The sequence below is a fragment of the Saccoglossus kowalevskii genome, chromosome 10 (genome assembly GCF_978046115.1).
Source record: "Saccoglossus kowalevskii chromosome 10, keSacKowa6.1, whole genome shotgun sequence".
NCBI lineage: Eukaryota > Metazoa > Hemichordata > Enteropneusta > Harrimaniidae > Saccoglossus > Saccoglossus kowalevskii.
The window spans coordinates 21,397,665-21,411,377 of record NC_140650.1 but is presented as its reverse complement, the minus strand read 5'-3'; the positions used below and the strand labels follow the sequence as shown (position 1 = coordinate 21,411,377).

The 13,713-nt window shown below is 35.6% G+C and overlaps 1 protein-coding gene across 10 annotated transcripts in view; it reads left to right on the top strand.

Annotated features, from left to right (window-relative positions):
- Positions 1–6,150: 6,150 nt before the first annotated feature.
- LOC100376626 (uncharacterized) overlaps positions 6,151–13,713 on the top strand; it is an 87,867-nt gene continuing 80,304 nt past the window's right edge. For all 10 annotated transcript variants that reach the window (XM_078009946.2, XM_078009942.2, XM_078009950.2 and 7 more), the window contains exons 1-2: positions 6,151–6,260; positions 10,180–10,933. In XM_078009946.2, coding sequence (XP_077866072.2) covers positions 10,289–10,933 — 645 coding nt within the window. In that variant the 5' untranslated portion in view covers positions 6,151–6,260; positions 10,180–10,288. The remainder of the gene's footprint in view (positions 6,261–10,179; positions 10,934–13,713) is intronic.

Below are 13,713 nucleotides of genomic sequence, written 5' to 3'. Positions count from 1 at the left end.
TTATTGCTACATGAATAAACTGTGATATCGGAAACCTTTTCAGTTCCCGAAGACCGCCGAACCGGATACTTATTGATTGACCAAAGTGCGTACGTGCTTCCGTGGGTCCGTCCGTCCGTGTCACGGTCCGCGTAGTATCTCACACATTCTTGGATCGAAGTTCAAACATATATTATGCATCGTATTGCACATATGCACATACATTTGTGATTCAATATACCAGAATGGCAGCTATTTTAAAGCCAAAAATGTATCAAAATAAATTATTTTGACCATTCCGGAACCGGATCTCAGTAGCATATGAATTTTGTTCAAATTTAGTACATACGCTGAGACTACCTTGATACATACATCATTTTATTTTTCGGATCGGGTTCAAGATACAGGACTTATGGATTGCGTACCATGCCATTTTTTTTTATCTTTTCCAGTTTTTGCGATCAAAGACATGAATTCCATCTTTTTGTGTGACTATTAACTTCTCTCCAAGAATGACTTTATTAGCAGAATATAATTTTGTATACAATAGTTTAATTTGTCTATTTATTTCTAATAAATGAGTCATTTCTTTATTGTCCGTCGACTGTTTATTTTGCTTTAAATATGCATATAGTTCGGAATATCGCCCCATGAGCTCCCCCTGATATTATCGCCTTCAAAAGTTGTTTCTACAGAGACAAGTACACTGTAGTGGTACATTTCACAATTACTAGTATTTTAATTTTGCTCTCTATGTTCTCTTTCCCCCTCAAGTTTTAGTAGTGTATCCTGATTTTCGTTGGCTTTTCTAGGTTGTTCCTAGGTCATCTTACATAGGAGCCCGAATAAAAATGCCCCTATAATTTGAAATATAAAAACCATCATACTCCACATCAAAATCAGCCACTAAGGCCCACCGTGGTTGGAATGCCAGAAAAAAAAAGGTAGTAGAAAAAAGTCACTGGAAACTTGAGCTATCGCCGTCGTCTCTGCTGTTGCTGCGGCATCATTTGTTTGCATGGCTTCCATGATCTGTGGCCATCGAGATCACAGATTGAAGAATTAGTGTTGATTTGTCACTCTTTTTAATGTCTACTCAGCATGATGGTACCGCGCTAAGTTTGATGCGCAGAAGTTGTTTTCCTTTACCTTCATACGCCAATATCGATAAACTCTGGGCGGAATGAAAACTTCACTTCCCGATGATGCTATGAATTATTTTTTAACACCAACAGCTCTTTCCGTTAATATCGGAATAGCTTTGTAACATTTCCGGACTCAGCCATACGCACCGTTTGTTCATTCCATTTTATCGTTTTTTGTTTCATTTGTCGCGCCACCATTTTTAGCATCGAAAACCTGTCACGTCATTACTTAAGAAACCCACATGAGCGATTCTTAGGTGGAGTGCGCTGTATTAAATCAATCTAAGTTGTATTTGTTTGCTTCTTCGATTCCGAGATCCGTCACTAGTAGTTTATTTATCTGCAAATCGGTCATGCCGTTGGCTTAAAGAGGGAACTCAATTCCTGCGCGTGCGCAGGTGACGACCCTCCCGCTTTAATACGAATGACGTACACAAGCCGTCAACTATGAACTAGTGGAATTTGTGGTTAAACAAAATGGAGAAAATAACTTTGTTTGAATTACTGTTTAGCCAATAAAAAGACCCTAACCCTAATACATTTTATTGCTGCCGCGTACTATATGTGTGATATGTGACGGTTCTATTACACAGCCGCACCGCCAAGGCCGTTGATAACGTTCACCCTTATGCAATTTAATGGGACAATAGAACAAACATATATACGGTATGATGGCTGATTGCCAGCATTTTTATTTTCATGAAGCCGTTTTGTTTTTACCAACACACGTACGACACGTAAACACATTGGAAACTATAGGAATCACACTGCAATTAGACTGAATAGATATTTTTGTGATAACAAATTGAAAAGTATGATTATTTTACACTTGTTTAAAAAAAAACCGAATGAATCGTGAACCCAAGTTTGTTTTGTGTTGTGTTGTCAAATGCGACCCTTGCAAAAAGTTGTTTTTAAAACATAGGGATATACTGTAATTTGTAACTGTAGTGAAGACCCCATTGCGTTTCGAGACGTGCGAATCTCGAATTGTGTGTTGCATGGCACCAAACGCAACGCGACACGCAAGAATATGGAGCTTTATGTTGCAGCACCAAGCCTGCCCATTACGACCATTACATGCACGAAATACTGAACTATCGCCCTCTAAGTCCCAAACTCAGAAATAACACTAACATCTTCACAACAGAATTTGTATTCGTTCTGTTTTAAAAGTTCCTTTGGGATGGAGAATTTGCTTATAGAGAGTTTCTGTGTGGAGAATTGGCTGGAAGGGGTGTTCAGTTTATAGAGGTGTTTATGGAGAAGGAAATGACAAATTTGTTCGGTTTATAGATAAACAAGTAAAGCACAATAAGATCTGCGAATCTATTGAAAGGTTGGCTCGGTTTATGAAAGCATTTGTGTTTATGGAGAAAGAAATGAATGGGATCTTCGGTTTACAGAAGTGTGTCTTCGTTGAGAATGGGCTGAAATGGGTGTTAGGTTTATATAGGTGTTTGTGTCAATGTAGAACTTGGACTAAAGACGGTGTTCGGTTCATAGAAGTGATTAGGTCCATAAGGGAAGAGAAAAAAAATGGTGTATGTCTCCCCGTGTTCAGTTTATAGTGGTTTTCTTCGTGGAGAAGGAACTGATACATTTCGCGCGAAATATACTAGTACATCCACATCTAATGTTGCGTGTGGCCACACGGAAGTAGTACATTGAAAAACAACTTCCGTGCAATTGGCCGTCTTTTTTCAGTCTCGGATATATAGAACGCCTGACTGGAAACGACCATGTCCCGTAGTCGAGGGGAAGACGTCCCGTGACGCAAATAAAAAGAACGCGAACAGCGTTTGCATATTCATTGGTCCAGATTGTGCTCTTTTAAGTTAAAATTAACTTTTTTCTTTTTAACACGTATTTCAAGATCATTGATCGATTGATTTAAAAGTACCCAATATAACACTGATATGACCTTACGACACGCGAGCCGTCAACTTGAGTGTGTCTATGTGCTCGTAATGACCAATAGAGGGCGCAACACATGGTAGTGTTGGGAGGGGAGGCATGGGATGCAAATTATTTGTATAGTGTATTGTTTTTACTGTTAGAGTTATTGGTAATATCGAATTACTGTGTCTGTATAGAGTAACACCATTTATTTTCGCTAACATTTAATAATTTATTTTGATGTTTTGGGCATATTCCATATATGTTTCAAGATCACAAATTTGTCTGGGCAACGATGAGTTCTATTGCATTTTACATTTCACTTGAATTAAATTTAATTAGTGGATTATACTTATCAGTGAAAAAAGTGGGCTTAAGGTAGAGATGCAGGTTTGTGGGCACTAAGGAGTGATTTTTTTTTTTTTTTTTTGCTTTTTATTATCCAAACAGTCTTGGCTATAGACTGTTAAAATTTTGTAGAATTGTGAATAGTGGAACATACTCAAAAAACGATTTTAAAATATAGATAACAGGTGCAAACATTATCTCTTTTGAATGCTTAGCAAGATTTAGCAAGGATGTACATAAATAATAAAAAAGAAACGTGGTGAAAAAAAAGAAATGACGGGATCTCCATATTATGCACTATATTTAATTTTTAACAAAACGATAACACATTTAAATTTGGAACTGTTACAGCCATTTAATTATGAGCATGAGCAAACTTCTTACTGAGTGAATTGTTATGCAAATTAGCAATTATCTCAGCTTCTTTTTAGAACTTTTTAGACGCTTTGACCTTTTGTTTTGAAATTTTCGCAAATGATTGACAATGTGTTTATCTTCAAAACGCCGTCGGGGCATTGTTTTTGGTTGAACAGTGTTACAACAATCGTACAGACAACTAGCCTGGGTGTTAATTTATGCATAAACTTGAAGTAGTGAAATTTGAGCTGCTGCCCTGCATAATTGACAACTGGTAGACAGTTTTCAAGACGGCACTTTCTTCATAGTAAACAGATGTACCCATAAACCAATTTTGACAGGAAACAGAAGCATGGTTTAGAAGCTATTTTTTTAAATCACTTTTGACCAAAAAAAGTACATTTTTTTGCATATTTCAAACTACAGTGTCCATAAATAAAAAATACTAACAAAATATTAAAATTCATACAATAAGCTTTCCGAAAATATATAGTTTTGTGGACAAGGGACGTCATCTTGGTTTCAATTAAAATACCTGTCAGGTAAACTGCATCTCCACCGTAAACCCAGCGAATAACCATTTACTGTACGTTATTTGTTTTATCCGACCAATTAACACTATTATGAGCGCCCTCACAACTGTTTACCGTGATACTTTTGTTTTATTGCGTCGTAGTGATAAATTGCCCAGTAGTAATATTTCGATTTCCTTTGATACTACTAGATGTAACATATTTACAGGATACGTTTACCGACACACATATCCAATACCACATGAATTTGCAAATAATAACGGAAATACTAATGACAGTGGTACCGTAGAATAATAATAACTCATTTTAAAATGCACTAGTTTGATCATAGTCGCTTATAACATAAATATAGATACGACTTTTATCAAATATCGGGATATTGTCCCTCTCATTTTTCATACGCCGGGAAACTCTATGCTTGATAAAAGTTGTTTTTTTCTTTTTTTTGTTACAAGTGACTGTGGCGCCAACGTATATATCTTGCGAAAAATAAACATTTCGGAATTTTTCCATGCTGGCAGCGTTTGGACACTCTCAATGTCTACTGGAATCAACATTTTGTATTTTTATCCAGGCGAAAAATGCAGCATTATTTTTTTTTCGTGAAATAGGTAGTAGCCGTGACTACCCTAAAACACAGCTAGATCTATCACTGGGATTAGTATTTACAATTTACAAAAAGCTTTCGGCGACGGATATATCACGTTGTAAAACCCTATCCTGGCAAACAGGCCAAGGTCAAAAGCATGTTTCAACATCACTACAGTGGTCAAAAAATACTATATAATACAATTTTATTAACACATAACATCCGTCGGAAAGGACGAAAAGGGTTAACAGATGAAAAACAAATGGAGCTTAATGAAAAACAAAAGTAAATGACCGGGGGCAATTAAGGTGTGTACCCTAATAACAATTGTCTTACACACCGCAGTCAACTCGAATATGGTCATTTGTGGTTATTACCATCGCGTAAGTTTCCCACTTAATTGTATACACCTGTATTACATCCCTTTAACTAGTATTGCACAGGCACGGAGGTTTGTGTGTGTTTGTGAGGGGTCCATGGGTATATCATTTCAAGAATAATGTCTATGCTCAGGCTAATATCTACTATGGATACGACAAATAATGTCATTGACGAGAACGCTAAATATTTATTTTACATGTAACCAGGACACTCGCGTCACGTTCATTGCCAAAAACAGCCATCAAGCTGATAACACACTACTGTAAAATATAAGTACACTTGTACGAGTTCAGTAGAGAGAATGGAGACATATTGTTGTAGAACACCCCCCCCCCCCAATATAACAAACAAACCACAGGGTGTCAGAAACGACTTAGTTTAAGTTTTTTTAAATGACAAACACACGTATTGTATTACATCTTCTCGTCAGTGCTTGTCTTTTCAACTTGTTTAGTCCGTTAAAAACGCTGATTACCATCCCAGGCGTACACACTCTATCAACTTTGGCGTCAAGCCAATTTTACTTTTCTTTTTAGATCTTTTTAAATTTATTGTCATATATATAAAAAAAAGAAAACAAATCTTCAAATAATTGTCAGGTTTAAATCAAGAATCAAAGTTATTGTTAATTTACCATGTGTCCGGACACAGTCCGGTGTTGAGGGACTGTGGTCGGTGGTATGAACTTGACAGTCCGGGTAGTAGTATTTGGTTGACGCTTGTCAGAAAACAACGATTTCAAACAATGCGCCTCTTGTGATGAGGTCTATTGTCATATAACCATCCGCCATCTCGACGGTTTTCATTTGAATGCGAAAAAAACAGTATTATTGAGGTAATATAAATATATTAATGAGTAAATTGTTAATATAGAAGGAAAAATTTGGCCCATTAAACGCCGAGAGAGTGTAATTTGCACTATTTGTTTGTGGCGGAGGGAATTTCCCCTGTTGTTTATGGTGTGACGTGTCCCATACTTCAGAGCAGCTCACCCAGCCAAAGAAGGAACATCGAAGACGCTAGGAGAAGGTAATTTATTTGATTTTCACGCAGTTTCGTCTCCTTTCCGGCGATCTACGCCTCATTTGCGATTATTCACAGTCGTGCCCTTGAACTCAACACGGTATTTTCTAATACACGTTCAAAACATAACGGATTACTAACTTAGAAATCGCGGATCTTGATTTCGTCTTGATCGATGTTCGTTCCTGATGACTTGTTTCCAATTAAAACCAACGCTAACATCTGATTGAATACAACTTAAAAGACAACCGCGCTGGAGCACTCGAAATAATTTCCCTAGTTAATTTGCTGTGCACAATAAATTGCATATACACTGCATAGAATCGCCGTGTTAGTTCGTGACCGTCTGCGAGAGATAGTGTCAGTCAGTGACAAGCAATCGCCCTTGGCGAGTCACTGGGGCAGGTGCTTGCGAGCACAAATTTGCATGTATGTTGTTGATATATTTTATTTGATTGTTGTATAAAATTATCATAGCTGAGAACAAAATATGAATATGGAGGGTTCGTTCTCGTGGACTTAACGTGAACTAGTCCGCTAAGATTTAACAATTAGCATCTTTCCTCACCACCTTCGTTCAGTCTAGTAGTTCGTGTGTTGCTAAGTACTACGTTGTCCGTAAGTTTATTTATTCTGTCACTATAGAAAAAAACACTAAATCTGAACACAAACTACTTTGTAATTCACTGTCTGGAAAATGCCATATCAAAATATATTCTGCATATTTTTTAGGCGGTTGAAAAACTGGCAGTCAATGAGTCTAGATTCAAATGTAATAGTACATGACATATTGGTCGCTATGGGATGACAAGTATACTGTGAATTTCCAGAGGTACTGGTCATCAGTGAATCAGAAGGCCAATGACCGATTTCTCACAGGTCAAATATTAGAACTGTATCATATAGTACTAGATTTACAATCAGGTCTGCCAAATATTAGTGTAAATAATACGATGGATTTCTTTATTTAAACTTGGAATGTGCTTCGTGGAAACCTGACCAGACTAAATGGTGTAAATTACTGTAAAATCGGTTGCAATATATCACACACAGCATATGCATTTAAAAAAAAGCCATCGTGCATATATTAGAGAGGGTGGTCTCGTATTTATTATGTTTTCTTTTCTTCTGGCGATTCATCTCAAAATAAATATTAATAATACAGGATGGAAAACATTCTCTTCTCAGCATGTCTGGAGGATTATCCGTGTTCTGGTCAAGGATATCAATGACTGTAATATGATGCATGATAAAAGATTGCAATATAGTCACTAATAACTAACTGAACTGGAATGCACCGTCACTGGACTAAAAATATTTCAAGTTGGAGAAAGAGTTGAACTTTTGAGGATGATTGATCTAGTAAAGAATGTCTCTAGGATTTAGATGGGTACCACTGTCACAGGTGTGTTGGGTATGATGGTGCTCTCACTTTTGCGCTCGCTTGCGGTATGGTGTGTGCATATGAACATACACAGGGTTTTAGATCATTCTGTGAATGTTGTGGTGTTGATATGATGGAATAAATATGGCAGGTATACACTCAGTATACCGTATTTGTTCTTGGTACATGCACTAACATACACAACATTTTACAGGGATTGAACTTTGGTATTTGCACGTCACTCAATTTCATGGCAAGAACTTATCTGGCTACTGTAAAATACTTTATTTTAGCTGGAATTAAGGGAATTTATTTCACTGGATTTTATTTTCACTGAAAAGTATTCTACAGTATTTTAAGTTCACAATGATAATTGCTATCCCCAAAATCATTCTGACAAGTGAAATATGCTTTTCGACTGACATATTTGATTCTGATAGAGATGCACATCTTATATGTCTTATGCATGTCTCCAAAATGCCACATAGCTGGGTACTTTTTTACTTCAGTGGAAACTTGCTTGCATTTTGAGGGAAAAATGAGAAATTAATTGTCATAGATAATATACTTACTTATAGGGGGGGGGGGTAATTTAAATTTTGGGTGGTGGGTTGTGGTGGGTTGATTTTGGCATGTAAGCATTCAAAAGCTCAGCAGTATACGGGGAACACTGGGGAAACCAGTCAATAAACTTTGATCTCTTTAGAACACCCATTGGCCAATTCAAGAGAACCTTGGAACAAAAATAGATTACTGAAATTCACTTTAATAATAGTGACTACTGTATTAGCTCTATTAGAAGCGCATCTCCAATAGAAGAGAAAAAACAAGGGGGAAACCAGTCAATAAACTTTGATCTCATTAGAACACCCATTGGCCAATTCAAGAGAACCTTGGAACAAAAATAGATTCCTGAAATTCACTTTAATAATAGTGACTACTGTATTAGCTCTATTAGAAGCGCATCTCCAATAGAAGAGAAAAAACAAGGGGGAAACCAGTCAATAAACTTTGATCTCATTAGAACACCCATTGGCCAATTCAAGAGAACCTTGGAACAAAAATAGATTACTGAAATTCACTTTAATAATAGTGACTACTGTATTAGCTCTATTAGAAGCGCATCTCCAATAGAAGAGAAAAAACAAGGGGGAAACCAGTCAATAAACTTTGATCTCATTAGAACACCCATTGGCCAATTCAAGAGAACCTTGGAACAAAAATAGATTGCTGAAATTCACTTTAATAATAGTGACTACTGTATTTGCTCTATTAGAAGCGCATCTCCAATAGAAGAGCATATAAACCAAAAATTGCATTTGTTATATAGTTAATCATTGTAATATGACTTATTTTGAACATACAAACACTTCTGTAATTTACGTAGGTGTATGCACTATTAATAGAGCAAATATGGTATATTGGTTTTTGTTGTAATCCACCAACAGTTGTACAGCTCACACGAGTCAATGAAAAACCAAGTGAAAAAAAATACCCTAAACATTGATAACCATGTGATCACATCATAATTGAACTATACTGATCAGAAAAACCACTACATTTGTATCTCCCTGTCAATTTCCCTAGGAACATTGCTAGCAGTGTTTGTTTTGACTATAGAAATTAAGTATACTCATTTGTACATGGAAAGTCTCACTATAGTTGACAGGAGTTATATTTGAAATGAAATTGTGGTTTGTGATCAAGTGTAGAATAATCAATATTTTACCTCTTTCACATTTTCTGCAATTTGTTTCTTCAAAATCTGACTTCATTTTGTTCATTTAGCATATCCCTACTGAAAATGTGTCCAGGAGTGTTTGCTTGTTGGGATTGGAAAAGTGCCAAATTCAATTTAAAACTTACACCTCTGGCGATTTTCCTTAAAATATTGCAATATTGCATAGGAAATAATAGGGAGAAAGCTGTTTTTCTAATCATTTTTTTGTTGGTGCCCACTGTAAATGTTCTACCGGTAATTACTTTTGGCTATCCTCAGTGTACATTGACATTTTTTTCGAAATCTCTTACTGTGATAGTGTCAAGCAGACTTGCAAAGTTCAATCAAGCTTTATCAGACAGCTACATGTTAAGAATATCGCACATGAGTTGCTAAAGTTGTATAAGCTAATCAACCTGTCTGTCGCTGTCTCAATATGTCTTGTTGTTGGACATACTTTGTATCTGTGGTTTAGTGTCAGCAATTGTTAAACTGCACTCACCGTACACTATTTGCTTTGCACACTGATACGTATTATTGCATCTGTATTAAACATTGTACTTTCACTTTTCAAGTTGAAATCAAAAGTTTGAGTACATCTTAAATCTATAGTGTTGAAAATAAAATTTACGATCACATAAAAAAAAGTAATATTTACTAAAGCATAATATAATTTGTTTGTGGTTTTTTTCTAGGCTGAAGTGCTTTACACAATGCATTGTAAAATCATTGAATTGTCAATTGTATTCATCTTATTGTTATGTTTTAAAAGGAACATCTCGAGCGTTTATTTAATAGTGATTCAAATGTTCTTTTAATAGGGTGAGATCAAGGCCTTGAACTCCGCAACACTGCCAGGTAACACGCCGCCGCCGCCACAGCTCAGAGAAATGTTAGTAATCAGGTTTTTTTAAAAGTTAAGAATAAAACATGGAAAAAAAGCGGGAAAAAACGCCGGAAAGTAGACTGATGGTGAATACACCAGATTTACAAATAATGAGCTTGAAGAAAAGTAATGATGAAATGAGGAAGCATATCTCAAAATTGAAATCGGATCTTGAACAGGAACGGAGTAATATCAAGAAAATTAAACGCGAGAGAGTCGTTGATATTAGATCGGCCAGAGAAAAGGAATACCAAAGAGCAATGATGGCGATAAGCGATTTGAGGAATAAATTACACCAAGAGAAAATTAACGAGTTGTTGGCACAGAAGGATACGTTAACGAGACAGTACGAGATGGAAGTGAAGAAAATTGTGAAACAAAAAGAGGACTCCTTAGGAAAAATGCAATCTGAGTTACACCGTACCAAAGAGGATTTACTGGTAAGGATGAAGCATCGAATAGCAGCTGATGCGCAAGACGAAGTAAAGAAAAAATTTGAAGTGGAGCGTAGTAAAATGCAACAGGAGATCCTCGAATTGAAAGAGAGTAAACGGAAAATAGAAAATGAGTTCAACCAGATTAGTGATGCAGAAAGGAGGAGGATTGCCGAAAATAAATGGATACAAGACAAACATATTCTTGAGATGGAACAGTTGAGGAAAGAAACACGAAGAGATATTTGCAGAATGGTAAGTTGTCCGTGTCAATCAATGTGACCTTTGCATGACTCAACTGACGAATATCAACTTTCGTAATTATTTTCGAAGTAATACAGTTGGTATGATATAACTTATTAAAACATTGTATCAGATCTCTCTCAAATAGCTAATGACGTAACAACATACTTGTAATATTAATTTTTCAATATTAATTTTATTATATATAATTCACATAGTATCTCGGCATGAAACAGTGTAATGAATCAATGAGATTTAGGGATGGTCGTATTTTTCGTTTCCAAAATTTTTTGTAAACAGCTGTAAACTTGCCATGCCTTTACAGATACCATTTTTTTGGCTTTTGACTTTACCATTCACCGTTCAGGGAGGCCAGTCTCCATTTTAGGCCGTCATTGCTTGTTCTAATTGCTGCTGTTCAAAATGACAGATTGGTTAATGTTTGCCTGGGAGATGTATAGAATTGCAGCTGTCTCCACTTTAATTTGATGATAGTTAAGGGAAAAACCATTTGATAATTGGGGGGGGGGTAATAATTGAGGCAAATATGAGCCCAATTGCAATTATTTTAACTGATCAACATATGCATGTTTGCTCTATCATAATACCATGCACTGCAATGGAGTGTTCACATTGGCCGATTGCTACCATGTGATGTACAGTCATCAGACAACTAAGTATTTCTGGGGGTCAACGTTTGAAGTGCATGTGAATCAGCATCGTTTATATTGATTTGCATACATCATTTTAATTAACAAACTTTGTATGATTCATTCATGCTCAAAAAATTCTGAAATGAAAGAGTTGATTTTGTTTCTTCTCAAGCACACTGCTGCATCTTTATAATTAAAATAAAGATGACCCACACCCCTACCTTACCCTCATGCCATATTGGTTGAGGAAAACACATTATCACTTCTAGACCCTTCTCTGAATCCAATACGTGCTGTGGGAGTTTCATTGTTGTTGTTATAAATTAAAAATTATTATAAAATAAGTTTGAGGGCTTTTTTTACTGAAATGAATTTACTTGCAAGTTGAGGTTTACATTAGCGTGTAGTACTGTGGAATATTTTATTTTCGCTGGAATTAATTTTCGCTGAAAAGGCTTTTTGGGCCTTTTGCTTGGAATTTATTTTCACTGATTTTTGATGAGATTAAGGTAGAGATGCAGTTTATTTGTGAATTTCAATCAAAAATATTTTTTTTCGTTTTTTATATAGATTTTTATCTAAAGAACATTCTGTGAAAATTTGACCAATGAATTCTTATTAGAACACCGTTAAAATTGCTGGTTATTTTCTGATTAAAAATAAAAAACACTCACACGTGGCAATGTTTATGTCCAATTGCCTAATTTGCATGAGTAATCAAATAACAGGACTTTGATTGACAATATGCAAATCGAGATTGTACGGGTCATAGTTCATTCAATTCACGCGCATGTGCAATTATTTTCAAATCAGTTATCGCTCGCTAGCAAACCAAACATTATATTTCCTCAGCGTTTTTTCCTAATTTTTATCATTACATTATGCGTGGTGTGAAAAGAAAGAGAGGTAGAAAGAAGATTCAGATGATTTCTATGTCGGAAGAGGCAAAAGCTACACTGAAGGCATCAGCCCACCGAACGAAAAACAAAATCGATGTGAGCGTCCAAACGTGACTTTCCCTGAATCCGAGTTTCTGATTGACTGAGAGATTTTATTTTTAAATAATTGTTCTCAAAAAATAAACTGAGCATGTGAAGAATAATTTAACATTGTTTACAGTGATAACAGCTCATTGTCGAAACGAAGCTTACCCATTCACGCTAGTCATAATAAACATCATACTCTTGAATAGGCGTCAATGACTACGGTAAAACTTAGACTCTATTTTAGACATCAGGAATGATTGAAATGTCCGAAAATGACGCCAAAATACACCTTAAAAGTCCTATTTTATTTTTTTCTAAATCCCATCCCGAATTTACGGCAGAATCTGGTCCCTAAAATAAGGGACACGTGAGCTTTGATTCTAACCGGATATATTGCACTGGGTCGGGAAGATACAAACTCAAAATCAAAAACGCATTCTGGATATTTAAAATAAAGACAAGTTTTACAAAGTTTGTATAATAAGCTTTCAGAAAATATATAACATGTTGGATATATAATACCATCTTCATTGTCTAATTACTCAATTAAAAAGCAAGCCAAATAAACTGCATCTCTACCTTAATGTGAAGTATAAGAAAAAAAAGTATATTCGCTGAATTTTATTTTCACGGAATCATCCCTTCAGCGAAAATAGCGAAAATAAATTCCAAGCGAAAATAAAGTATTCTACAGTATCATGTGATGAGGTAAAGCTATGACGTCATCAAAACCTCTTACTCTTAATGGTGATTTATAACACACTGTAACAACACTGGGCAATATGTTGTCCTTTATTCTCTAATTATTTGTACAGTGGGATTTACTTGATATGCATATAGCACTGAGTTCCATATTGAAACAGTATTAAATAACAGAATGGTGTGAGGTATATCACTTTTCTTAGCTTCTTGAGAAAATAGTTCTATCACTTACAAATTAATTAACATTGAGGGCTGAAATTACTATTTATCAATGTGATTTCAGGAGACAAATTTTCTTAAATTTTGTATGTCAGTCAGGGTTATTGCAGTTTTTTTAGCTATGACAATTACTCTAGGGTTCTGATGAACACCATTGAATAAAATAAATGTTTACAAATTAAGCAAAGAACTTCATACATACTCTCGCTAGATTTGGAAAAGTTCACCCTTA